Below are 25,487 nucleotides of genomic sequence, written 5' to 3' on the forward strand. Positions count from 1 at the left end.
TTGGCGGAGGCTGTGAATGTTAGTGTGAATGGTTTGACCCTACCTCTTGACCAGTGTGTGCTGGGATAGGCCTCAGCATCCCCCATGAATCTAAGCACCTATAGCTAATGGATAGTGTTCGCTAGAATTCCCATGTGAGACTCTGAAAGTAGGATGAGGTTCTATGTTCTGATGAGACCAAAGTTGAATCTGTTTGGTGTAAACCAAATACTGCACATCAGCAGAAAACAGCACATCATTCCCACCATGAAGCCTGTTGGTGGCAGCGCCATACGATGCTTCTCTGTAGCAGTCCTTGGAGGGCTTATTAAGGTTAGGGGTCAAATGAAACCTGCAGTCTACAAGAGAAGCAGCAAAAGCAAGACAGCAACCAAAAATCAAACCTATCCACACAGACTTAAGGATGTAACTGTTGCCTGATCTACCTCTACTTAACATTGACTTTTTATATTTGTAATTCATGCAGGTACAGATTCATTTTTACTTCAAAGATTTATTTCTGCTGATCAGTGCCAAACATATCCTAATTAAAGTACATCCATTGTGATTCACTGTGGATAAAAAGGACACATGAAATGTTGGATGGCAACTAGTTTATAGGCCCTGTGCATAGATGATTCCATCCTATTACACATAATAACAGCTTACCAAATCCCTGCATCAATTTCACAAACATAGTGAATATGATTTTTGTAGAATCCCCATGTAATCCTTGGATACAAAACAAGAAATTTTGTTTGTTTTTTTTGGAATGTGAAAGACAAAGGAAACACCAAGACAAAAAAGGAAGAGAGAGAGAGCTAGAGGCACCTTTTATCATTCTGGTATCCGCCATCTGTCTCATCATCGCATCTCCTCTTATACAACAGAGTAACAAATTGAACTGGAAACATTTTATTGCCCATAATTCATTCATGAGGACTCTTCCTAAGCACTGAGACGTGACTGCACTGGGGCGAACAATTAATTGGCCTGTGAGGGCATGTGTGAAGAAATGTCAGACACGGCGCTCTTACAACAACTCCTACAATCTTACACAACTGTATTATTATGTAAAATAATCATAAAAGTTACACATGTGGAACTATTTGCATATATGTTTGAGTATTCACGGTTGGTTAAACAAGGTTTTACATGTTTGGTATTGAATATTAATGTTGAGACTTTTTTTTTTATATAAAATACACTTAATTTTGTTCCACTAAAGTCACAGTTTATCATGGTGCAGGAAAAAAAGGGTGATATAATCATCTATTACAGTTTGATCTATTACAGTTTCATGAGTGATTTGGTTGTTCATTCTGGCGTGGGATTTGAATTATTAACAGTAGTGATCTCAGTTGCACCAAAAATCATAATAGCCAACTCCAGCCAGTAGGGGGGAGTGTTGTAATGTAGATGTTCATTCATGAAGTCACCTCAATGGGATTCATTCAACAAATCTGAAATAACGCTCCTTTGTGTTTTATAATCCAGAAGACACACAGGATGCTTTTCATACATACTATATTATAATTTAGATACCATTGAATAGTATACAATGCTGTGTGTTTTGCATTTTGAATTTAATTGAAAATATTTTTTATAATTTTAAATAAACCAAATTTTCAGTTATTTTTTCCCTCATGATCAGGTATCAGCTTACAGAGTGTTTTATGACAGCAGATTTTCTGTGGGTGGCTTGTGTTCAAACTGTGTTTGCACTTAGTGTGTATGTTGAAGTTGCTCTGATGTAAGTTTCCAAGTAACTGTTACCAAGGCTGTAACTGTCTGTATGCAGCAAGTAGGAAAATATAGTAACTTACTTTGCCTTCAACTCATGGATTCATTGCTGTCAAGTATTTTTATTAATTGTAATAATTTGACATTTGATGTATCTATTTCACAATCACCCCATTAAACAGATTAATTGACCTTTGACTCTAACATCAGTGTTCATAAATTAGTGTCATTTTTTTATTTTTCTCCATCCAGGCATGAATAACAGTTTAAAATCACACACACACACACACACACACACACACACACACACACACACACACACACACACATATGAACACTCAGTTTGTATTCCAGTTCATTTTCAGCTTGTAAGCGTGAGTAACAGTGTCTTCACAGAGCAGCTCATTTTACAGTCGCTCTCTCCTCACTAATTAGCCTATCTCGATGCCTGTATGCATTTCTCTGTGTGGAACTTGCTAAACAAGCACATCGTTTGAAACCATTCATTCATCTCCGCTCTCCCGAACTGCTGTCATGGCAACCTTGTGCGACTGGCAGAAAACAGACTGCGGTCTCTGAGCTCCAGTCAACCTGGACGGTTCAGAGCATGAACACACTCTCGGGCAGATGAGGAGTTGTGATACCGAGACACCAGGGCAGCCACAGGTGAGTCACATCAGGGACTGGTTTAGCAAATGTGCTGTTCATGTGATTAATTCTGGACTATTACACAAATGCAGAATGATACGTCATTAAAAGATGTGTGTTTCTCTTTCAAGTGAGGGTGGGGGGCTTGTAATTGTAACTGTGTTTAATGTTTTTTGTTGACAGGACAACAATGCAGCATCTGGCATATCAACCCTTGCTTCCCAGTGGAAACAAATATCTCCAGCAGAAATGGGACATGGCTTCATATGATTTACACAGGAGGAAGGTTAGGAGCAACATGTATTTGTTCCTGTTATCCCAGATTCAAAATGTCTTGACCTCAAGCTTTTATTCTAGTCACAAATTTATCAAATTAACCTTTTCTTCAATCCAGTTAGTGTATGCTGGAATTTGTATCATCACCATTTCGTGCCTGAGACAAAGCTGTATTTGTTTTGTTTTGTTTTTCTCCCAAGGTAAAGTCAGCTAAACCAACAATAAACACGACTCCACCAGAGACCTATAGTCACCTGGCTCTGAGGCTGAAGAAACAAAAGGTTGCTCTTTATTTCTCTTTTTCAACTCAACTCACTTCATGTCCATAGGGTGGCAGCAGATTTTTCGGTGCTGAAACAATCCAGTAAAGCCTCAAACTAGAGAAAATTATTACCAATTCTAATTAGTATTAAATTCCACAGTAAATATATGACTGCGTTTAACCTCAGAGCATGAAGTATTAAAATGCATAACAAAAATGGAATACTTATTTCCCAGGTGTATAAACCTACCACGTTTTCCCTCTAGTGTAAATATATTTTTCTCTTTTTAAAAATATTTTGTCTTGTTAAGCTTGAAGAGGAGTGGGCACTGAAGATTCAGAGGGAAAACAATATGCTCATGGAAAAAATATCGCACATCATGAGGACAACTGGAGGAGTTGACAACAGGAATTACTATGACAGGAAAAGGTTAGTTAAGGGTTGGGCTTTCCATCAGCATTGTGAAAAACATATATTTAAAGTTAGGCAGCATGTTGTATTGCCAAGAAATGGGTGGCTCTTGAAACTAAAAACCCAGTTGTTGCAGCCTGTCTTTCCTCTTCATTGTAGCCTTGGCAAGGAAAAGCGACAGCTGGAGTTGCTCCGTATTACCAAGGAGAATCAGCTGATCCTGTTCCGCCTGAGTCACTGCAGGTCTCACTATAATGTGAAGAGCTGGCATGAGGACTGGCTCAAAACTCTTAAGCTGATGGACAGCATTGCACATTACCCAAGAGGAAGAGTGAAACAGCAAAAGGTTATATTTATACATATATATATATATACTATTCATTATATATACTGTAACATCAGACTAACATTCCTCCTATATAACTGTATCATGATCTTTATTTCATATTGGAATAAAGATTTAATTTCTTATGTCAACATCAGGGACAAGAGAAAGCCAGCAAGCAGAGCAGAGGTTGCGATAAAGAACAGAAGATAAGCACAGATACAGCTACACGCAGGCATGCAAGCAACAAGACAAATGGCGAATCAGAATCTGAGGAAAATGAAAAGAAGAAAGATGTCAGCGAAAAACAAGAAAGAGAAACAGAGATCCAGCAGGACACAGATACACACCCTGTCCCTGAACCAAATATGCCTGAGAAATCCATCTCACCAGATACACCTGAAAATCCTTCTGAGACAATTCAAATTAAAACAGATAAACACTCTGTTGAACAGTCCTTGGCTTCTGATGGATCTGAAATGTCCAACACCCCCTAACACATCTATAACCGACAAACTGGAAACCACAAGCACAGAGGAAGGATGAAATGCTTGATTGCTTTACCAAAACTATGTTTTTCTGCAAAGTAGAGAGAATGTAGCATGAGCCGTTTGGACAAACACAGTCTTGACTCCAGAACTGGACCCAGATATTGTGTGCCAGTTATATGATCTGTAGTACTGGTTTAGTATAAATAGACCAGCAGTAGTACTTTGTATAGGCTGTGTACTTACATAATTTCATGAACACAATATGACTGTGGGTGATGTAATATTCACTAACAAGTTGCCAAATAACCTTTTGTGATTTAATATTAACAAATTAGAGAATAAAAAAATAATCAAACAATGTGCGTATTTTTTATATTCATAAACTTGTTTTACAGCAAGACATACGGCGAAAAAGACCATGTTAATGTGGAACTCTTCATCCAGTATGAGTTTCCATACGGCACAATTTGCCAGAACACTCGTTGCAGAAAGAAGCCGCGGATTTGATTTTACGCAGCTAGCAAGCTAGCTCGTACTGTTGGGTGCACAGTTGGTACACAGTTTTCTCTAAGAATGAAACACTTCTTATAGTCAGAGCGTCAACTTAAAATCAAATAATCAAAATGAATCTTGACAGACTTCGAAAGCGAGTACGGCAGTACATTGACCAGGTAAGAATTACGATTTCTTGATGAGTTTCTGTGTTGCTAGCTAATGCTAGCTTGTGAGGAAACCTAGCGTCAGTGGTTACAAATCTTCATAGTTTGCCTGCCTGGCTATCCTTAAGCTAACAGCCAGCCAACCACCCACAACAAAAACTACTCATTCGAGTGACTCTTACTCTTTCTTTGTCTGTGTTTACAGCAACAATATCAAAGTGCTCTGTTTTGGGCCGACAAGATAGCATCCCTTTCCCATGGTGAGTGACGTTAATGTTCATGACTAGCCGGTATCTTAGCGACTTGCCAACCTGTCATCTTAAGTTATAAAGCTAATGTACCATGACTGGTGTGTTATAGGGAGAGCGTTCATGTTTTGTTCCTGTACTGTTTGTTTTTGTTGCGTACCATAATAGCTGAAATTAAACTTTAACCTGTGGTGATGTTGGTTAACCCATTAGCTTGCAAACAGCTGTAATATTGTTTAGGTAGTCATGTATCTGTAACATCAGAGATTGATGGCCCTGTCTTTTTGTTAAAATCCCACATTAATGAATAAATAAATACTCAAAGAATGTGCCTATTTTTTATATTCATAGAGGATCCCCAGGATATCTACTGGCTTGCTCAGTGCCTTTACTTGACATCACAGTACCACAGAGCCTCCCATGCCCTCCGTTCACGAAAACTTGACAAGGTAATCACAGGTTAAGTGTGAGTTATTGGTATGTTTAAAGCTATGTGCTGGGAAATGAGTGATAATATGATAGGTAATATATTAAGGGTTTTTGTTTGTGTGCTTCCTGTAATGGTTTTCTCATGTGTTAAAATCATATCAGTCCCCAGTCTGAAACAACACTTGTCCTCCCTCAAACAGTTGTATGGAGCTTGTCAGTACCTTGCTGCAAGGTGCCATGTGAGTAAATGAAAAATACATCTTCTCTATGGCTTCTAAACCCACTCCTATATGTTTATAAACTGCTGGATTTAATCTAGAGAATCCTGCTAGATTTTGTTAATGCTATAGATGTTTTGTTTTTTTTTCCAAGTATGCTGCCAAAGAGTTCCAGCAGGCCTTGGATATTCTGGATGCAGAGGAGCCAGCTTGTAAGAAGCTACTGGACAGGAGTGGGAAAGAGGATAATGGGACACCAGAGTCAACGAAAGATTGGGATATGTCCCCTGCCTCTGTAAGTATGGGCTGCCTCTGACATATTGAAATATATTGCAAACAGATTAAAGGTTTATGACTGTCCAGTTTGTCATTGTTACTGTATATCACATACTGTTGGCATAAAATATACTTTGTCCTTTCTTTCAAATTTCTGCTTGAGTCTTGTTAATGTTATAGACATAGCCTAAATTCTATGTGACGTTATGAGGAATATTGTGAATATTTTCTAGAGGCTCTGACCTCTGTCCTCTTCTGTTCTTTCCCTTCTCTGAAATATTTCAGATCAACAGCTCCATCTGCCTCCTGCGGGGTAAGATCTATGATGCCATGGACAACAGACCACTGGCCACATCCAGCTACAAAGAGGCCTTGAAGCTGGATGTGTACTGCTTTGAAGCCTTTGACCTTTTAACGTCCCACCACATGTTGACTGCGCAGGAAGGTGAGGTTGATCTGTAGCAATGATGTGCACTGATCTTTTAGTTTTGTACAGTTATGTGGCATGTTTCGTAATTTCAGAAACTTTTATAATCACAGTCAATGTGAAACATGTTATTCATTTTTCAATAGAGAAAGACTTCCTTGACTCGCTTCCTCTGAGTCAACAGTGCACTGAGGAGGAGGAGGAGTTATTACACTTCCTGTTTGAGAATAAGTTAAAGAAGGTAGGAAAACTCTGCATTTAAAATTAATACATTTTGCTTTTGCTCATTAGTTAATTCAAGTATAAAGTGGATATATTTTATTATTCTCTTATTGTCAACAAATCTCATGAATAAACCAAAACTAACAAAGAATTGATGCTAATAACATGTATTGTCTGTGTAGTAAAAATCTGATTTATTCTTCTATACCATAGATGCATTATTATACAATTTTTTTTTAAATACAGGAATGAGCAATATTGTTGCACTGGATTACATATTCTTTCATTACAATGAACATAGACACTATTGTCTATTTTGGACAATTCGTCATTTACCGTCCAGCCTTATTCCTCCATTTGAGCCGAGAGTGAGAGAGAGTGAGAGTGAGAGAGAGAGCACTAACAACTAAATGGTGCTCTCCAGTGTTGCCAAGCTCCAGGGTTCATTTGTATACAGTTAATATTGATTGAAATGCAAATGCCTCATAAGGATATTTTGGCCTGGTTTTTTCCTACTGTCTTTTCATCTGTCACCTTTGTTTGCGTTTTTGTGACCTCGCTTTGTCTATTTTTCCACCTACTCACATTTAAACCTTACACCCACTTTTCACATACATGCATAAACACTTACACATACTCACTCCTTCTCCTTTTTCCTGCAGTATAACAAGCCCAGTGATTTGGTGGTGCCAGAGATGGTCAATGGTCTTCAGGACAACTTGGACGTAGTGGTGTCTCTTGCTGAGAGGCATTATTATAACTGTGATTTCAAAATGTGCTACAAACTCACATCAATGTAGGTGTCTGCAGTATTCTTCTCAGTGTGTTGTATTTTTGTTTTTGTTTTTTTCTTTGTTTTTTTTTTTTTTGCTTTCTTTTGCAAGTACTACACTTACTGGTCGAGCATGAATTTTGAGTTCATACTAATAAATAGTGAATTTAGATTTTATTACCTTTAACTAATGATAGACTGGGAGACAATGGCGCTTCAAAGATATCTCACATAACCCACTTGTGTTTTCCACTAGAAAGCTGGATATGATTTGAAGAAAACTGGTTGCACGAAGTGATTTGGATTACTATGGAAGTTGTCCAAAAAGTATTTAATGAAGCTGTTTGTTTGTATTTCAGGGTGATGGTCAAAGACCCCTTCCATGCCAACTGTTTACCAGTCCATATAGGAACTCTGGTGGAGCTTGGAAAAGCAAATGGTAAAAATAAAAAAATCAACCACTGATGAATGTTTACTTTGGTTGCTTCCCGTAAATATAATATTTAAGTTGAGAGTTTTGCTCTGATCAAAGCTTTTATGTGTTTTGTTTTGTTTTTTTCCCCTGCAGAGTTGTTTTACCTGTCACACAAACTTGTAGACTTGTATCCCAACAACCCAGTAAGTGTTGTGATTTTCACTTTATCCTGTTTACATAATTTCCACTATTTGATGACCAAATAAAAACTCTTTATCAGGTGTCCTGGTTTGCTGTCGGGTGCTACTATCTCATGGTTGGCCATAAAAACGAACATGCTCGGCGATACCTTAGGTATATATTGGCACACTCATAAGAAAGTATCTGTTTGAGGCCAAATTACATGCATACATTTAGGTTTCACTTGCACATATTCAATTTTCTATATTTCCTGCAGCAAAGCCACCACCCTGGAGAGGACGTATGGCCCTGCATGGATTGCATATGGCCATTCATTTGCAGTGGAGAGTGAGCATGACCAAGCCATGGCCGCGTACTTCACTGCTGCCCAGCTGATGAAAGGGTAGGTACATGACTGAATGGTATGGAGTTCCTAGCTCCATGTACTTTTATAGATGTGTGTCTTTGAAAGCGATCTTGGTGAGGTTTTATGTGAAAAATATGCCTGTGTTATCTGCCTAAATCAGAATGAAGCATCAGTACAGAAAAGCTTATCTCTTTAAACAATATCCTCTGAATGGTTGCGGTTAAGCGCTGCAGCTGAGTTGTTTTATGCTGAGACGGAGATTGTGGAGACACAGTCAATAAAACCTCACATTGCCACAACTAATGGCACACAAATTGTGCTTTGACAGATTAATTCTTTGTTCGATGTTTGACACATTAAATGACGACAGGCAAATGTATAAAGGCATTTACTTTTTATGATTGAAAAGAATTGTCTGCCAAAAATGTCCTCAGCCATAGATGTAGCCTTCTTACTTAGCCTAATGCTCATATAATTAATGTTGCTGCTCATAGTTAACAGCTAAAACAAACTGTTGTTACTTCTCTAAAGGTTTCTATAGTTTGTCAGTTTGTCTTTCCAGTCACAAGTGTCTGGATTGGTAGATTTGTTTTTTGGATACACCTTTAACATTTTGTTGTTTACACTGGTACTTTCAGAAAAACAATATGAAAACATGAAAACCTGCAAAAAAAAGCAGGTGTAAGTATTGGCCTTTTCGATTTCAGGAACATTTCTACTTTTAAGTAATCGTTGGTTTGAGTTTTTAAAGGCTGCCAAACATAATGTAGCACTCAAACAATATGTCAATTTTTTAAGGGTTGCTTTTTAAAGCTTCTAAATTCTTGATTTTCTAAAGTGTTGTTAAAACATAAAATAACGATAGCTTGGGTCTTGATGTGTCCTGCACTTTCTTATTCAGGTGTCACTTACCCATGCTCTACATCGGCCTGGAGTACGGTCTGACCAACAACTCCAAGCTGGCAGAACGTTTCTTCAGCCAGGCTCTTAGTATTGCTCCAGAGGACCCATTCGTCATACACGAAGTGGCAGTGGTTGCATTTCAAAATGGAGAGTGAGTCATGCATCCACAAACACAAGAACACCTACGCCTTTAGTTTGACAAAAGTCGTATAAATGTTGTTACCAGCACAAACAGATGTTGGCACACCGCAATGATATTTGTAAAGAATGATTTTGACTAGGTAAGAAGTCTATTTAAAAAACATGATCTGCATGCGTCATCCATTTACCATATGAAATCACTGAATGAACAATAACTTGCTCAACAAAGTGAGGATCAGCTGTTTTGCTTTTCTCTAGAAACAATTTTAGATTAAATTGTTGTCTATCAGTGCAGCCCTGTCTCCTGCTGTTCATTCGGTCTGTTAGTACAACAGCTCCCCTGTAGACAGTTTACAGAATATAACTCTGAGCATCAGCTAAAACTCACACATTGTTGTAACTACCAGTTATTAGATTGTATCATCTTAGGGGAAAGGTCTGCCCCTCATGAGGTCGTTTACTAAAGATATATTTTTTCATATAACCCCAGATGTATCCAGCCATGCAGATAATTTTGATGATTTGTGCGAGTTTTGACATACATAGATAGTAACTGTGGTTGTAAACTATTTTCAACTACTTTCTGCTGATTAGCGTCTCCATAAATACTGTTGACGGCTAGGTTTATGAAGTGTAATTTGTTGTTTGGCTGTGAATGCAAAAAAAACAAAATTACATTCACCTTTATTGTACTGGAATCTCAAAGACGGATACCTCAAAACTTTGTCACATCAAATCAAAAATATGTGCATGTGTTGTTATTTTCTGTAACCTGGGCACTGGCCATTTAAGGGGAATATGCACATACACAAATATAAGTACTGTAATTCATAACACGCCTAATGTAAAGATGAGCTTGAACAGCAGTCACATATTGAGGTCACACAGATTACACACACAGTGGCATCTGGTTTATTATTTAGTTAATTCAGAGGAGCTGTGTGCTAAGAATGTTTTTCACATCTGCTGTTTCAGCTGGAAGACTGCAGAGAGGCTGTTCCTGGATGCAATGGAGAAGATCAAGGCCATAGGGAATGAGGTAACTGCTAATTTATTCAATTGGAAAAGTATCATTGTGATGCATGTCTGAAAAACACAATGTCTAAAGAATTACTTTAAATATGCCTTTTACTGTTTCCTTTCAAATTTAAGGTCACTGTGGACAAATGGGAGCCTTTGCTAAACAACTTGGGTCATGTGTGTCGGAAACTGAAGTAAGTATCAAGCCGGATTTCTATTTGAATAAATGGTCTTGAATAGCCCCAGTAGGGAGTGACCTGTACAGTTGCAGCTGTGGCCTTTTTTTAAATGACATTATAGATTTCATGGACTTCTTCGAGTTAGCACACATAGTGCTGGTAAAATATGGGGGGCTAAGTTTTTCCTGAGTGAATAATAAAAGAAGATTGCCTGGAGTGCACTCTTCTCTAATTTGTTCATTCCCCTTCTTATCTATCTGCTGCAAACTATTTTCAGAGATGTCCTCACTTGTTCTTGGCAATCATTCTGCATAGGTAGGGTACCCATTGAGAATTCATGCAAAGACCCTTTAATGAATTATGCATAGCCACCACTCAATAGATATAAAGGGCTTGCAAAATGTGTGTCACAGAAGTGGTTGTTTTGAAAGGCTTGGATAGGTTTTTTTTAAATGTAGAAACAGGGTTTCATCCATACAGAACAAATACTTCACAAACCTTATTGGTGCATCATTCATACATTACTGTTTTTCAAAATGATTATAACTAAATTATTTATATACTTTGGACATAATCTTCTGTTGGGAAAGTTTCTTTTTTGCTTATCTATCTTTGCCATGAAAACAATGATCTTATTTAAGCATTAAAGGCATGATGCTGTATGAGTTGAGGCGCAGCAGTTTACAGACCTGCTGACCTGCTAAAATCTCTTTAAATACACTCTATGATGAGATGTATCGTGTCACGTCTGCAATCGTCTGCGTATGAAATTGAATCCATTGATATCAACTTTGTATATTGTGGTGTGGTCTCTGTAGAAAATACGACCAGGCACTGGAGTACCACCGTCAAGCACTGGTCCTAATCCCTCAGCACGCCTCCACCTACGCTGCCATAGGATATGTACACAGCCTCATGGGTGACTTCGAAAGTGCTATCGACTACTTTCACACGGTAAAACCCCTTTCACTCAGTTTGATGGATTTTGTTTCTTATTTGGTATCATTTGTTTGACACCACTCATAGAAGGGAGAGTTGATGGCTTCTTCTGAGAAAACAAGCAAGAATAGGCGTAACCATGGAAATCAGAGCTTTTTAGTGAGAACACAGTAGCGAGAGTAAAATCCAGTTTAATAAAATGAGGAATGGATAGAAAACCACATTATATAATAGATTGGTGACATCACCCAAAATACAGTATGATGGTTTTGATGATATGACACTTGACAGTTTTTGTTTTATTGTTTTTTTTGTTTGTTTTGTTGTTGTTTCTGTTGGGAAATGACCTGTGGTTGATTTTTCTTTACATCAAAAATATCTGTTTTTTTAAGAGGCTCAAAGTTGTATTTCGTCTTTCTGTGGCAGGCACTTGGACTGAAAAGGGACGACACTTTCTCTGTGACTATGCTCGGCCACTGCATAGAGATGTACATTGGTGACACAGATGCCTATATAGGTATGATACAGCTATACTGCAGATATTTTTATCATTGAAAAGTTATTGTGAAAATCTTTTGTGGGCTGACTTGAAAAATCTAATTATTTGAGTGTTACAGCTGTACTAGTATTTCCACTACTTTAATGACACCATGTTACTGGGTTTATCTGGAGTAACTGGGACACTGTCTTTGGGAAGAGATGTTTTTTTGCCATAGGCACCACAAATAAAATTTTGGAGCAAGATCTCAGTGGCAGATATCTCAAATATTCAGCAGACAAATCCAAACTTATCTGTAGGACTAGATACCACAATAGACAAATTCGATTTTTTAATTTTATTTTACTTGCATCAGCTAAATTGTCCTTTTTATGGCAAATAATCTCTGTTCTGAGTCAGTGAATCTTTAAAACCTGTACAAAGTTCACACCAACTCTGAGGTCTCTGTACCAATAACATGTTGTCATTTGTTTCCACTAAGGCACAGACATTAATGACAAAATGCGAGGCAGCTTGAACACTCCAGCGCTGATGAAGATGCTGAACACGTCGGAGCCTGGTGACCCTCTAGCCACGCCGAGACAGGAAGACACCAGCATCGCGTCTTTGGAAACATCTATGTCAAATCACGACAAGATGATGCTGGAGACGCCTCTTCGACTCTCTTTAACCCTGGAGTGTGACATGTATGAGAGCGATGTCATGTTAGACACCTTGTCAGACACCAGCACGTGATCTCATCCTGTCAGGAGGTGGAACTGTCATAGCAACAGGTTGTCATAGGTACACATATCTAAGCCCAAGGACAACATTCAAACCAAAACTTTGGCACCTGCCCTCCAACAAAGGTTTCCTGTGGAATCCCCTTCTTGTGCATTAGATATGGTTGTTTCTGTAAGTGACAAAACATAGAACATGCCATCGTGAACATTATGAACTTGAGTAAAAGTGAGGGTGAATTTGTACACAAAGCAACTGCTGTACATCATATTCATTTTGCAAGAATGCACTTTAAAAGGGGAAATAACACGTGCCTTGGTTAAGGGGCTGAGTACTAGGTTTAGCATTGGACCTTGGGTTAAGCCTGAAGACAATGGGAACATGTGATCCTCTGACACTTGGTTGAACAGAGCAGCACATCTCGTATCACAACTAAAAGACTATAGTCACTTATTACTGCCTATGGCAGGACCCTCCATGTTGCTTAACCTGTGGATTTTCACCTTGAATAAAGAGCCAGCTAAATACAAGTGTTTTTGTTGAAAACAGTTCTTGATAATTCCAACAATAAACTGTGCATTTATCTTTAAAAATTTAACATACCTGTTTTTTGTGTTAATTAGAATTAATTGGTTGATTTGTTAAAATGGGCAGAACAAATGTAGCTATAGGGCTGGTACATTTTTATTATAATTTTTTTTTACCTATTGTGTATTGACATAATCCTCAGTGAGATGCTGTAGGTTATATTACAGGTTTTGAAATGGACTAGTTATGTTTCATTTAAAACCTTTGGCTGCATGAAAATCTCGCACTTACAAATTTAAATTTTCTCTAATATTAGACTTTGTCAGAGATTCTGTTACTTATATTTTCCCATATAGTTATAGTTAATAGTATAAACCAAATTTAACTAGCGAATTAGCCAAATAAAAATGTCAAACATTCTTTAGAAACAGTTTTCTAATTTAAATGTGTTAAATGTTTTCAACACACATTAATCTTTACAGAATGCAAAACTCATTGTTTGGATTGAGTAGGCAATCGTGCAAATTCATTTTTCAAAGCAGGGAATCCATTGCAGATTAGAGTTCCTGAGCAGGGAGCAGAGAATTTACCACCTCACCCCAACCCCTCCAGAGAAAAAGATGCGAAGTGATGTACAGTACATGTAGTATGAACCGGACTGGAGCTCAGACCTTCCCCTCAAATGTCATGTTCCGATTTAGGGGAGGAGTGATTTTTCCCGACCTCAGGTGAAGACTTCTCTTCATCTCTTCTCCGTTTTCCTCCCGGACCTTTTTCCAATGGATAACGGCTGTAGAAATGGGCTGTACTCCGTCTAAGTCGGCAGTCATTTACACCCAGGACAGGGTCTGTCGGGACCTGGACACCTGCTCCACTTTTGTTCCCAGCCTCAAGAGCTCCGTGTCAACACCAGAGAGACCTCGGCTCTGTGTGGAGACCAGCAGTGGCAGGCAAACTTTCCTCAGTGGTGAGTTTATAGAACATTCATAAAATTGTAATTTCCTGTTTAATAAAAGTTATAAACATGTTTACTGGGTTGTCTTACAAAACACACTAGTTCAGATATGTCTCATACATGCTCGTGAAACATCAGAGTTCTTCCTCTAGTGTCAAAGTGTTAGTGGAGCCATGTCCATTTTATTGCAACCAAGACAAAAAGCAGCGCATCAAATTCAGCGCTCATCGTGTTTCCTGTTCAAAAGTTAGATTTGTGGATCATTCTCTGACTTTTTTTTCCATCTGCTCCCCAGTTCCCTGCCGAGATGTCCACGGGCGGTCAGTGAGTCAGTCCTCCTGCCCTGACTCTTGGAGCTCTGCGGGCAGCGTCACTCCAGGCAGTTCATCATGTGTGGATCAGTGAAGCCATGAAGCCCCGCAGCTCGACCCCCGGACCTGCGCGGCGAGAGGCTGCGGGGATGCTTAACCGACTCCAGTCTGCAGTTGTAGAGACACTGAGACATACTGCACATTAATACAACAACTGGGAGTCGGTTTATTTCCACTTCTTGATTGTGAAACGACTGTTTCTTAGCAGGGATTTAGTGCACCTATGATGCGTAATTTTCTAAGATATGTTTACATATAATAGTCAACTACTGACCACATCAAATGTTTGACTGACTTCAGGAATAATTCATTAGGTCATCATGGTGCAACTCACAAAAAACAGGGTACAGTAATACTGCCATGGAGGATTGTGGCCATATTGTCTCAGTATGTTGATATCAGTCAAATGATCTGCCGTATTAAGCTATATATTATTTTGTAACTTTTTGTAAGTAGATTACTTGTATTCGTAGGGGTAGTATTCATGAATGTTGATGCACTATACTCGGTGATACTTTATATAATCAAGAATAAAATGCTCATAAAAATGTATTCGAAAAATATAATGTAAAAATAACCCATGCACGTTTCCTTTTCATTGTTTCATTTGTTTGATAGTAACTGGACGTAACAAGAGGTATATCCAGACAGTACAGAGCCGTCTTTCTAATTCTCTCTCCGCTCGCGATATCGCCGTACTCTCGCGAGTACACGGTGACTAAACACGGGCTTGGAGAGGGAGATGGAGAGAAATGAGGTCTGAAAAGGACCAAATGACCGTGGGCAAGGAGAAAAACGTCGTCGAGATACAGTTCAGGGACATCCCGAGAGAGCAAGAAAACACACCGTGTAACCCCAAGCAGAAAGAAGAGAAGAAAGAAGTTTTTACAAAGGTAGTGAGCCGATCGTTTGCGTTGCGTCGCATTGCTTTTGCTGTGTGGAAAACAGACATGGAGGAGGCATGGAGGGAGGTGGGATCGTTTCAGAACCGCGGACAGCGACAGTAAACATTAACCTTGTATCGGCCTAATTTTCACATTTCCTAACCTTTCTGACTTTATTTGATGGCCTGGTTGATTTAGTTTGTAAATGACGCTCACATTTACAGGTAGTGTTTAAATATTGACTACAAAAAATTATCACAACACTACGTCCAAACCTGTCCATATGCTTGCATAATCTGTGGTCTAAAACACGCTCTGTCAACATTTGACGCTCTGCAACTCCTTTTTTCCCCTCATTTCCCCAGTATTTAAAGAGTTGTAAAGGTGTCATGTGATTCTGAGAAGTGCTGCAACCAATCATAATTTTCGATATTTATCAAACCAATCTTTTTCTTCTATTGAAGTAATTGCTTAGTGTTTAAAATGTCAAAAATATTGCAGATCCCGCAGAACCCAAAGTGATGCCTTTAAAATGCTTATTTGGTCTGTGCACATTTATGTGTTACATAATTGTATTCTGTTTAAGATCTTAAAACACAATTGGATCCCTTATATTTTCCCTTTTTGTATGTAAGGTTAAAAAATGTTTTTATTCTGCACTGTCAAACACAGTTATACTTGTGTATTCTGCATCAGCTTGTCCCTGCCTATTGATGAGCTGAGTGAAATGTCCAAACCTAAGACTCCATCAGTTTAAATGTTTTACATGTACATTATTTTACACTCCTTTCCCTAAAATCCAGCCTGACATATTTGGTGTCTCTAGTGGTCAAAATACAGTTCAGACAACATAAAATATACGATAGTTTTTTGCAGGCTGTGTATTTCAGTCAACAGATAAAAGCATTTACCCATCATGATCAGATAACCCTAATTGGACATATATGTTTCACTTAGATGTGTAAACAGCGACATCTGAAAAGCAGAGAAGCTCAAATCTGAACCATCCTCTTTGTAGAAATACATTGCTACCTCCACCACATGCTGAATAGCAGAAAAAATATTTAAATGTTAAATATTGCAGGTGGTGATTCGAAGGCTCCCACCAAACCTGTCGAAGGACCAACTAGAAGAACAGCTCAGTCCACTGCCGTCATATGACTATTTTGAGTTCTTTCCGGCAGATCAAAGGTATGATAACATATGCAAAAGCCTGTTGCCTTTTCTTTTTTATGAAACTGTTTACGACTTCTCCTTCTTTGTCTTTCTCTCTCTCTCCACAGTCTCTATCCTCACCTGTTCTCCAGAGCGTACATCAATTTCAAAAACCCTGAAGATATCCTGCTGTTTAGAGACCGATTTGACGGCTATGTCTTCATTGACAACAAGGGTAATTCTTGACTTTTGCTTAAATTCAGTTTTACTTTGTTGTCAGTATGGTGCCATGAAGGTGGATAAACAGTGTGACCTGCTCTGCTATATGAAATGCAAACAGAAACATGTTTGTTTTACAGCTACAAGGCTGGATTTTGTGGACAGAGAGGTGGCTTTAGAGCTTGCGTTGACATTGTCACTGTTTGATAGCTGGTGTGTTAAATGATGAGCTGCCTTTTATTCCAATATTTACTCAGGCCAGGAGTATCCTGCCGTGGTGGAGTTTGCCCCCTTCCAGAAAATTTCTAAGAAGAAGCTAAAAAAGAAAGATGCCAAAGCTGGGAGTATCGAAGAAGGTATTGAAATACAGAGCCATGATACTGTGATATTTAGCTTGTAGATAACTTGTTCCAGTGTAAGATACACAGAAAATCAATGTTCGGCATTACTGATTTCTATCCATCTTGACCCTGAAACCCTCTCAGATCCAGAATATAAACGGTTCTTGGAGAATTACTCCTGTGATGAGGAGAAGTCTATGGCCAATCCTGAGACTCTGCTGGGAGAGATAGAGGCCAAGACCAGAGAGCTCATAGGTACAATATCATATGCACAGATGATCATTTTCCCGTTTATCATTAGAATAAGTTTCAAGATCCAGATGTAAGTTAAAATATAACGTTTGTTTGCTTCTCTCCCTTTTTCTCTGTTTTTTTGGGGATTTTTTTTGGTTTCAGCCAAGCGAACAACACCCCTATTAGAGTACATCAAAAACAAGAAAATTGAGAAACAGGTAATAAAGACAAGAAAATGACCCGCAAATTACTTTGAAAAATGTGAAAAATCCTTTCTTATTGCCACATCTTTCCTTACAGAGAATAAGAGAGGAGAAGAGAGAGGAGAGGAGGAGAAGAGAGCTTGAAAAGAAACGGCAAAGGGAGGAGGAGAAGAGAAAGCGACGAGAGGAGGAGAGACGCAAACGGAAAGAGGCCGAGAAGCAGAAGAAATTGTCTGATAAAGACATCAAAATCAAGGTATCTCTAGAAATCATTTTCGTACTTGCTTCTTTATACTAGTTGTTTGGACGGTGCTGTCGTGTATAGTTATGGAGTTGTCCTGTATTATCTGTACGTCTCTTCAGCTCCTGAAGAAGAGTGACAGAGACGACGATGTGGACTCAGACCGAATGAAAGACAAAAGTGACATTGGGGAGACAGACAGGGGAAAATGGGAGAAAGCTGGAGGACAAATGAAGTCAAAGGACCCCAAAGAAAAGTGAGTGAAATTTATCACTGTAGCTGGCCTCTTACAGGGGACAGCAGTTTCATGCATAATTAGAGTGTATTAACAAGTCACTAGTCATTTTATCAGTAGATAATTGAGGGAACTTGTCGGTGAGTGTATCTTCTGCCAATGCCACTTGTGTTGTTTTAGCTGTTGGAGGGAGATCAGTGAATTGAACAAGTGGATCAGTTAGTTGAATGGTTTGATCCACTTGTTAGGTGGATCAGTTCATTGTTTGTTTTGGTCTTGTCATTGGATTTGCTGAGTTTTAGAGAAATCCAGATTATTGATGGCTGTATTCAGCATTTATTAGCATTTTAGCATGTTTCCAACACCACAATTAAAGACATACAGTAGCAGGGTTGGAATCTGTTAAATCAGGTCTATTATTAAAAACAATAACAAAGTTTGAGTAAGCTACATTTTTAATATTGTTAAAACCTTTTTTGTAAACATGATTATTATTCTTTGGGAAACATAGATATTACTTGTCATCTATAGGTAAAATGGGTTTAAATGTGAATATACTGTATGTCCTTATGTTATGGTAGGAGAAAACATACACTTTTCTGTTGAAAGGTAACCAGAATTCTCATGATAACAACAATGTCTTTGTGATAATTACACATCTGGTGTCTATGCAATCTTCACTCTGGCCACTAGAGGCCAGCCTGAGAGCGACAAGGAGCAGAGAGAGCAGCACGGACGTCGACAGAGAGATAAGGATCACCGTGGGAAAGATGAAGAGCGGAAACGGCAGCGACACCACTATGAGTTTGATAAGTTTATGCGCCGCAAAGATGAAACCAAATGGGGGAAGGGCTATTGCCAGGACCGAGCCAAGAAAGAGGGGCATCATCATGGCTTCTCTTACTGTCCTGACAGTGGAGACAAACTAGGAAAGGAGGACAGGGAGGACCTGGGTAATAGGAAGGAACGCCTCCGAAACAAGGTGAGCGAGAAGGTGAGCATGAGTTTTGGGGGTGGGGGTGGGGGTGGGGTCGGTGGGGGGGGGTGCTGGGGATTACAAACTATTTCCTTTATCTTTCATGTTGCAATTATGACTGTGATTCAGAAGTTCACTAATATGCAGTTTGGTAATCATCAGCTGCAACACAAACAGGATACTCATTGCCTTGAGGCATGAATTAAGAAAATAACCGAGTATGCATATATGAATATACGGATTCAAATTGTGTGCTGCTTGTCTCTCCCATGTCCCTGCTCTCTTGTCTCCCTGCAGGACCGTCCAGCCATGCAGCTCTATCAGCCAGGTGCACGCAACCGCAAGCGCATGAGTTCGGCGGGCAAGGGCTACGACTGCATCCCTGTGGGCCCCTCACCTGAACCCGGGACAGAGCATTGCTATGAGGTTGCCACTATGGCAACAGGGCTGGAAAAGGGGTTTGAGAAAAGCAAAGACGAGCAGTGAGCAGCCTGGGTGTTCAGAGGAAATGCAAATAAATTTATTCAGCCTTTGAGCCGAAGCTGATGGTGACAGGCTCGACTGGTTATCATTGAGCTTATAAAACTAATAAACTCCACTGAGGGAGAAAGCACTTCAAAAGCAAACAGTCTTTTAGTAACTGTCATCAGTGTTTAGGTGTAATAGAACAGGAAGCTTTGAATGTTGGTCAACCATGAACATTTTCAGCACTTGCAAGTATTTGAAGTGTCCCACTGATTAATATTCAAAGAACTATCAAAGTGAACCATTAGTTTCAATCTTTGGAATAAACAGTTTGAAAAATACAGAGAATAGGCGCAAACAATAGTAGTTACCTTGGTGATAGCACAACAATTAACTTGATTTCCCACAGTTAGTTGCTATCTTAGTGCTGCTGCACAGATACATCTTTTTTTTTTTAAACTGCCTCCCGGGAGTTAGTCATCAGTTTCATCAAAGCATCGTCTCACGAGGCAGTCAAGTGTCATTTCTTTACACAATCGTGTTTTTAAAGCATGTTCCTCTGTCCCAGCTCACGTGTGTTGCCCATCAATAGTCTGCTCGTGAAACCATCATCTCATCCTCTGCAACACAACTTGTTACCAAACCTTTGTAGAGTTCACTCAAACTTTTTAATGATCCTATAGATTTTAATAAAATGAAATATAATGTAAGTAGAACTTACAGAGAGTGGATGTAGAAAATGAAACATGGGGAATTCTGTGTGTATTTTTGTGTGTAAAGGTGAGTGACTGAGAGGAAGACTTATTATTGACCAAGAGGACAATGTCAACATGTTTTACCACTTTGTCCTATTTTTTTTTATTTTTGGTCCATCTTAGTCCTCAACAGATTCAAGATTTTTTTTGTGAGCAAAGCTTTGTACATGATCAGCCATGAGCCAGGAAGAACACACTGTCTACATTTCTATAAAACATTTCCTAGAAATAAAATGTAAGATTGCAGTATGACAGAGATAATTGAAAACTATGAATTTTCTATGCTGTTTGCATGGTTTTCTATTAATTATGTCAATTAAATGCAATGGAAAAGCTACAAATATTGATTAAGTATCATAGTCTGTTTAACAAGCTTTATATTATTTTTGCATATGCCCTGTCATACCTCTTGTATCTTTTTTTTCTCCTTTAAGTTGTGAGAAAATAAATCTCTTCTACTGTTAAGACTGAACAGTGTTTCAGTCATTGTAGTACTTCTCTGACAGTTTGGGTTTGGCAACGTCTGTCTGCAGCACTGCCCATAGAACTGATGGCAGATATGAGTCAGCTATAGTTAGCAATTTATGAAGACTTAAGCGTTTGTGGTTGTTGACATGTCTGGCTGTTTTGCTTGCCATACTGGAAGCAGGTTATCCAAGGCTCTTTAAATTTTGTTGTGATCACAAATACCTGAAGCCAAGCAGTATGTGTGTGGAAGTTTTGTAGTTACTGTGAAAGATAAAAGTGTTATTTTTTCTCATTATTCTCAATCGCATTAAACACAATAATTAATTAACTGTTTTTTAAACTATTACCCAGATAAAGCAGAAATGTGATGTTCAACAGGAAGCTAGCAATAGCAACATCCTGTGAAGAATGAGTGTTTTTTCACTTCACTAAATCTTTCTTTCTTGTGTGTGTGTGTGTATGTGTGTGTGTGTGTGTGTGTGTGTGTGTGTGTGTGTGTGTGTGTGTGTTGTAGGTTATCTTACTTTTTACTGCTGCTGTCTACAGGTATTTTGGCCTCCAGAGCTGCAGACTCTGGATCTGTTATTATTAGTCTTCTTGTTATTAGTCTCATTATTAGTCCTATTACCTGCCCTACTATTGTTGTTTTATTATGTTATTGTATCGTTCAGGGTTTCTAGCTGTTTAAAGGGAGTTTTTCCTTACCACTGTCACCAAGTGCTTGCTCATGGGGGAATGTTTGCTGTCTATGATAATATTATATGGTCTTAAACGGTCTAGACCTACTCCATATGAAAAGTGCTGTTAGATAACTTCAGTTAGGATTTTGCACTATATAAGCATTTAAGGATTTTAAAATCTTACATTTGCATACATGTCACAAGTTTTACTTTGTAAATGAAAGTAACACTCTTTGATACCTCAACCACTTTGAAGGTACAGACTTCTAACTTTATTGCTTTTCATTTCAGGTTTCCGATGAGCCCTTTCTAGTGTTCAGTTGTCCCACGTTTACTGGTTTAGTTGAGCAGTGATTGCCACCATAATTCATGAACCACATGGCGAGGAGTTAGGCAACCAAAGTGGTGATCGTGGAGACTGGAGTCTCACACATGAACATGTCTTAAGAGTCATTCCAAGACTGTATCTGACGCGTGGCTATAACTGCTTGTAGGATAGAGACTGTCACGTGGTCCACTTCCTTTCTCTTGTGGTAACTCTTACAAGTTCAGACCACATTTCCTTGGCAGTCAAAATATCTGTAACCTCCATCTGCAACAGACACAGTCAGGAGTACCTGCCTCTCGTCTTATTTGCCTTCGTCTAGGTGAGTTGTCAACTGATTTATACTGAGGTTTCTCTGGAAAGCTACTAATCTTTAAACATTATTTCCAGCGTTAATATTGTTGTGAATTGGGCTTAAGCTGTGCCATGTGTCACTTGCGTAATACTTTTGTATTGTTTTGTTGTATTTATGTGTACTTCAGTAAAAACTCTTTGATCAACATTTGATTTTTTAAAATGTCCTCAGTGATTTAATATAAGAGGAAGTGCCTGAAGTGGTAACTGTCCACGTAAATATATTGTGAGAGTATAACATTACATAAATAAAAATAGGCTAAAGAAACACTTGATCCCATTGCAGGTACAACAAAGAATTATCTGGAGAGAAAGAAACTTTACCATATATATATTTTGACAGTTTTGTAGTTGTAATCAATTGCTGGAGGAAAAAAAACAAATAACCTAAAAAAATCTCATTTTTTTCTGATACAGTTTGTTCCCAAAATAGGGTTCTAGTAAGGGTGATACTTGGCATTACTACTGTTCTGATCATTATTGCTGTAAGTGCAGTGTTGTGTTCTTTCCGTTGCTTAACTCCCAGTGAAAACTGCACAATGCACAATGTGCAACAATTTGTGGTACCCACTGCTCCACCCTTACCAACACCACCACCACATCCACCATGTGCGACAAGTTCCAGTGAAAGTGTTTCCCTGCTTGTGTTGAGTTAACCACTTCATGGAGCTTATATGAAGTTCAGTTTTCCTTGCCCCTTAGTTTCAATCGTTTATGATATAATCATTGGCAGTTGTGAATGTACCCCCTAAACCCTGTGTGTGTCAATTGTACTCTTGAGAACGGCAGTTGGCACCACAAATCATGCATGTCCTTTTCCTGTGTGAAAACTCCACCCAACATGTGCTTCTCGCACGCAAACAACAACACAGAATGATGGTAGCCTGCAGTGAATCTTACAGTATCTGTTTCACACCTTGACATCAATCAGTTTTGCACAGTTTTGCAAATGTTTTCATTCAGCAGCATGCGTCACTTTAGATAAGGTGGAGGTTAGATTAGAGCCTTTTCCTATTGTGGTGTACGATATCTGATGGTTTTATACTTATTACACAACAATTAGATGGCCGTCATAGATTAAGATGTTAATGATTTTGCTTTATTTCAGTATGTTGTGCAAAAAAAAAAAAGTTGTCTTCCACAAACCTCACAAACTTTTGTTAAACCCTGGCACACAGGTGATTGGAGCCCATTACCATCCAGTCATGACGGGAAATTTAAGCAGCGCCAAGCTAGACAACGCCACCCTGTTCCTGTTTCAGAATGTGAACACCAGCATCATCATTTCTGTCATCTACATGATCGTCACTGCCATTAACCTAGTGGCAAATGGTCTTTCTATGTGGCTCCTCATCTTCCGTACCACACCCAAGACTCCCTCCATCATCTTCATGATTAATCTTACCATCACCGACATGGCCCTCGGTACTGCCCTGCCCTTCCAGATTGCCTACCAGCTCAAAGGATACCACTGGGATCTGGGATCAAATATGTGCAGGTATTCTTCATGACTTCAGGATGATGTTGAGTCATTGATAGAGGGTGTCCCTCAACAGAAATCCACAGTGCATGTCCACAGCCCTTTAAAGAGCACTAATTAACACTTTATATCTTGTTTGTTAAATTCATACAAACTCTAAAGGGTAAAAACAACAAGTTATGGTTTTATTGCAGGGGGTTTATATGCCAGACTATTTCATGGACAGGCACAGTGACTTGCTCTTTTCCCAAAGATTAAACAAACAAGGCACAATTAATCACTTACTGATCCTTAGAGGAGCTGTGAGGTAGATTTTGTTACTCGTGGACAGAGCCAGGCCGGCTCAGCCTTTATCCTAAGCTACGTTAGCTATCTGCTAGCTGTGGATTCATACTAAATGATCAGATATGAGTCTAGAATCAAGATCAAAAATAAGCACATTTCTCAGAATATCAAACTATTGTTAATCATCACTATTGTTTCATGCTCATCATTTTTCTATAACCAGTGATTAATAAAACACTGTTCTACGTATCCACCTACAGTTTCCTGACCCTCGTCTTCTACACCAATATGTACTGTTCCATCCTGACCATGATGGCCATCAGTATTGACCGCTACCTGGGCATCATCAGGCCCATGCAATTCAAGCAAACCAGAGAGAGGAAGTCCATCGCTGTCATCAGTTGCCTTTTCATGTGGGGTTTGGTCCTGAGTGTTCTGTACCCACTGATGACCACAGACTTGACCTTTGAAATCCAAGATCTCAGGATTATCACCTGCTTTGATGTGCTGAAGAAAGACATGCTTCCGTCATTGCAGGCTTGGGTGACCTTCATCTTCGGCATGGTGTTCCTTCTCTTCCTCTTACCATTCTGTGTCACAACATTCTGCTATATAAGTGTCATACGCAAACTTGCCAGGGATTCCAAGACAGCCCAGAAAAAGAGAGCAATACGTCTGGCCATCTTTGTTCTCCTGGTCTTCACCATTTGCTTTGCACCCAACAACATCCTCCTGTTGGTTCACAGTGTGCTGAGGCTCTTCTATAATAAGTCTGCCTACATGGCCTACAAACTTTCTCTCTGTTTCAGCTGTGTGAATAGCTGCCTCGATCCCTTCATTTACTACTTTGCTTCAAAGGAATTCAGACAAAAGCTGAGACAGATAATGAATCTGCAGAGCCAGAGTAGCGCAGACTCGATGAAGATGGATAATAAAGAGAGTTTGTACTCGTCATAGTGCGTTTATGAAGGTCAAGAGAAAGAACACACCAAAGTGTCTTTGATACCAGAGCACACCATAGCATAGAGAGTGGGAATGTGACAAAAGAGAAAAAAGGGTGAGAGAGACACGAGAAAGGAAGTGAGAGAAAAATAGAGTGTGCCAGAGGTGTGAGTGTGCATGTGACAACATCTTGCAACATCTTTTCTTGGGTCAAATATGAACATCATTTGATTTAGTTTTTTATGTGCACCACAAAGCAAATGATCATGGACTGCAGCTGAGTCCGTTTGCCAAAATTAATCTTCATCTTCTCCATTATGTGTTTGGTTTTTTTTTTCAGAATGAGTAACCATTTACTGTCTGTAGATCTGCCACATGCATCATAAAAGTTATCCTGACTGAATGTAGCATGCAAATGTGTGTAAAAACCCATGATTAAAGTGTTTGCAATATATTAGCCTTCATATCCCAAACATAGCTGACCTTTTAACATTTCCAATATTGTCACTTTAAATGTCTCCAAATATCTCTGGATGTTTGGCTAGTTTCTTTTTGTCCTTCTTAACTTCTTCTTAACCTACTTATTTAACTTGCTTTGTTTCAAAAAAATAAAATTATTTTATAAATTGTTATTATCATTA

General features: G+C 38.9%; 4 protein-coding genes across 6 annotated transcripts; all 4 read left to right on the plus strand.

The window, feature by feature from the left end:
• The first annotated feature begins 2,320 nt into the window (after positions 1-2,320).
• On the plus strand, positions 2,321-4,430 carry LOC111218739 (uncharacterized protein C17orf105 homolog). Of its 2 annotated transcripts, none has more exons than XM_022741180.1 (6): positions 2,321-2,388; positions 2,554-2,656; positions 2,847-2,927; positions 3,220-3,338; positions 3,480-3,666; positions 3,779-4,430. In XM_022741180.1, the coding sequence occupies exons 2-6, from the start codon at positions 2,561-2,563 to the stop codon at positions 3,782-3,784; spliced, it is 489 nt and encodes a 162-aa protein (XP_022596901.1). In that variant the 5' UTR covers positions 2,321-2,388; positions 2,554-2,560; the 3' UTR covers positions 3,785-4,430. The 2 variants fall into 2 exon arrangements, with proteins under 2 accessions (XP_022596901.1, XP_022596900.1); XM_022741179.1 differs by having other exon boundaries at positions 3,804-4,430.
• Positions 4,431-4,638: 208 nt separating this feature from the next.
• Positions 4,639-13,322, plus strand: cdc16 (cell division cycle 16). The gene is made up of 18 exons (XM_022740717.1): positions 4,639-4,807; positions 5,001-5,055; positions 5,395-5,492; positions 5,673-5,711; positions 5,845-5,985; positions 6,252-6,411; positions 6,540-6,634; positions 7,278-7,411; positions 7,747-7,826; positions 7,956-8,005; positions 8,083-8,156; positions 8,260-8,385; positions 9,251-9,403; positions 10,369-10,432; positions 10,546-10,607; positions 11,411-11,546; positions 11,958-12,048; positions 12,512-13,322. The coding sequence occupies exons 1-18, from the start codon at positions 4,760-4,762 to the stop codon at positions 12,763-12,765; spliced, it is 1,860 nt and encodes a 619-aa protein (XP_022596438.1). The 5' UTR covers positions 4,639-4,759; the 3' UTR covers positions 12,766-13,322.
• Positions 13,323-15,339: 2,017 nt separating this feature from the next.
• upf3a (UPF3A, regulator of nonsense mediated mRNA decay) lies at positions 15,340-20,777 on the plus strand. 2 transcript variants are annotated; one of them, XM_022740668.1, is made up of 10 exons: positions 15,340-15,497; positions 16,573-16,679; positions 16,772-16,878; positions 17,120-17,218; positions 17,348-17,458; positions 17,600-17,655; positions 17,738-17,896; positions 18,004-18,137; positions 18,810-19,110; positions 19,390-20,777. In XM_022740668.1, exons 1-10 carry the CDS (start codon positions 15,357-15,359, stop codon positions 19,576-19,578), a joined length of 1,404 nt encoding a protein of 467 aa, XP_022596389.1. In that variant the 5' UTR covers positions 15,340-15,356; the 3' UTR covers positions 19,579-20,777. The 2 variants fall into 2 exon arrangements, with proteins under 2 accessions (XP_022596389.1, XP_022596390.1); XM_022740669.1 differs by having other exon boundaries at positions 18,810-19,098.
• An 824-nt stretch (positions 20,778-21,601) lies between these two features.
• Positions 21,602-25,478, plus strand: LOC111218412 (P2Y purinoceptor 8-like). Its single transcript, XM_022740709.1, has 3 exons — positions 21,602-22,107; positions 23,318-23,637; positions 24,165-25,478. Exons 2-3 carry the CDS (start codon positions 23,345-23,347, stop codon positions 24,859-24,861), a joined length of 990 nt encoding a protein of 329 aa, XP_022596430.1. The 5' UTR covers positions 21,602-22,107; positions 23,318-23,344; the 3' UTR covers positions 24,862-25,478.
• The last annotated feature ends 9 nt before the right edge of the window (positions 25,479-25,487 follow it).

Source organism: Seriola dumerili, unplaced genomic scaffold (assembly GCF_002260705.1).
Source record: "Seriola dumerili isolate Sdu_G_001 unplaced genomic scaffold, Sdu_1.0 BDQW01000052.1, whole genome shotgun sequence".
NCBI classification, from domain to species: domain Eukaryota; kingdom Metazoa; phylum Chordata; class Actinopteri; order Carangiformes; family Carangidae; genus Seriola; species Seriola dumerili.

Excerpts from the sequence above, each read along its gene's own strand:
- LOC111218739 (XM_022741179.1), top strand. The coding sequence starts at position 2,561 with ATGCAGCATCTGGCATATCAACCCTTGCTTCCCAGTGGAAACAAATAT. Across the intron at positions 3,339-3,479 it reads AATTACTATGACAGGAAAAG|CCTTGGCAAGGAAAAGCGAC; the intron begins GTTAGTTAAGGG and ends TCTTCATTGTAG. Across the intron at positions 3,667-3,803 it reads GAAGAGTGAAACAGCAAAAG|GGACAAGAGAAAGCCAGCAA; the intron begins GTTATATTTATA and ends TGTCAACATCAG.
- cdc16 (XM_022740717.1), top strand. The coding sequence starts at position 4,760 with ATGAATCTTGACAGACTTCGAAAGCGAGTACGGCAGTACATTGACCAG. Across the intron at positions 4,808-5,000 it reads TACGGCAGTACATTGACCAG|CAACAATATCAAAGTGCTCT; the intron begins GTAAGAATTACG and ends CTGTGTTTACAG. Across the intron at positions 8,006-8,082 it reads ACTTGTATCCCAACAACCCA|GTGTCCTGGTTTGCTGTCGG; the intron begins GTAAGTGTTGTG and ends ACTCTTTATCAG.
- upf3a (XM_022740668.1), top strand. The coding sequence starts at position 15,357 with ATGAGGTCTGAAAAGGACCAAATGACCGTGGGCAAGGAGAAAAACGTC. Across the intron at positions 16,680-16,771 it reads TTCTTTCCGGCAGATCAAAG|TCTCTATCCTCACCTGTTCT; the intron begins GTATGATAACAT and ends CTCTCTCCACAG. Across the intron at positions 18,138-18,809 it reads TCAAAGGACCCCAAAGAAAA|AGGCCAGCCTGAGAGCGACA; the intron begins GTGAGTGAAATT and ends TCTGGCCACTAG.
- LOC111218412 (XM_022740709.1), top strand. The coding sequence starts at position 23,345 with ATGACGGGAAATTTAAGCAGCGCCAAGCTAGACAACGCCACCCTGTTC. Across the intron at positions 23,638-24,164 it reads CTGGGATCAAATATGTGCAG|TTTCCTGACCCTCGTCTTCT; the intron begins GTATTCTTCATG and ends ATCCACCTACAG.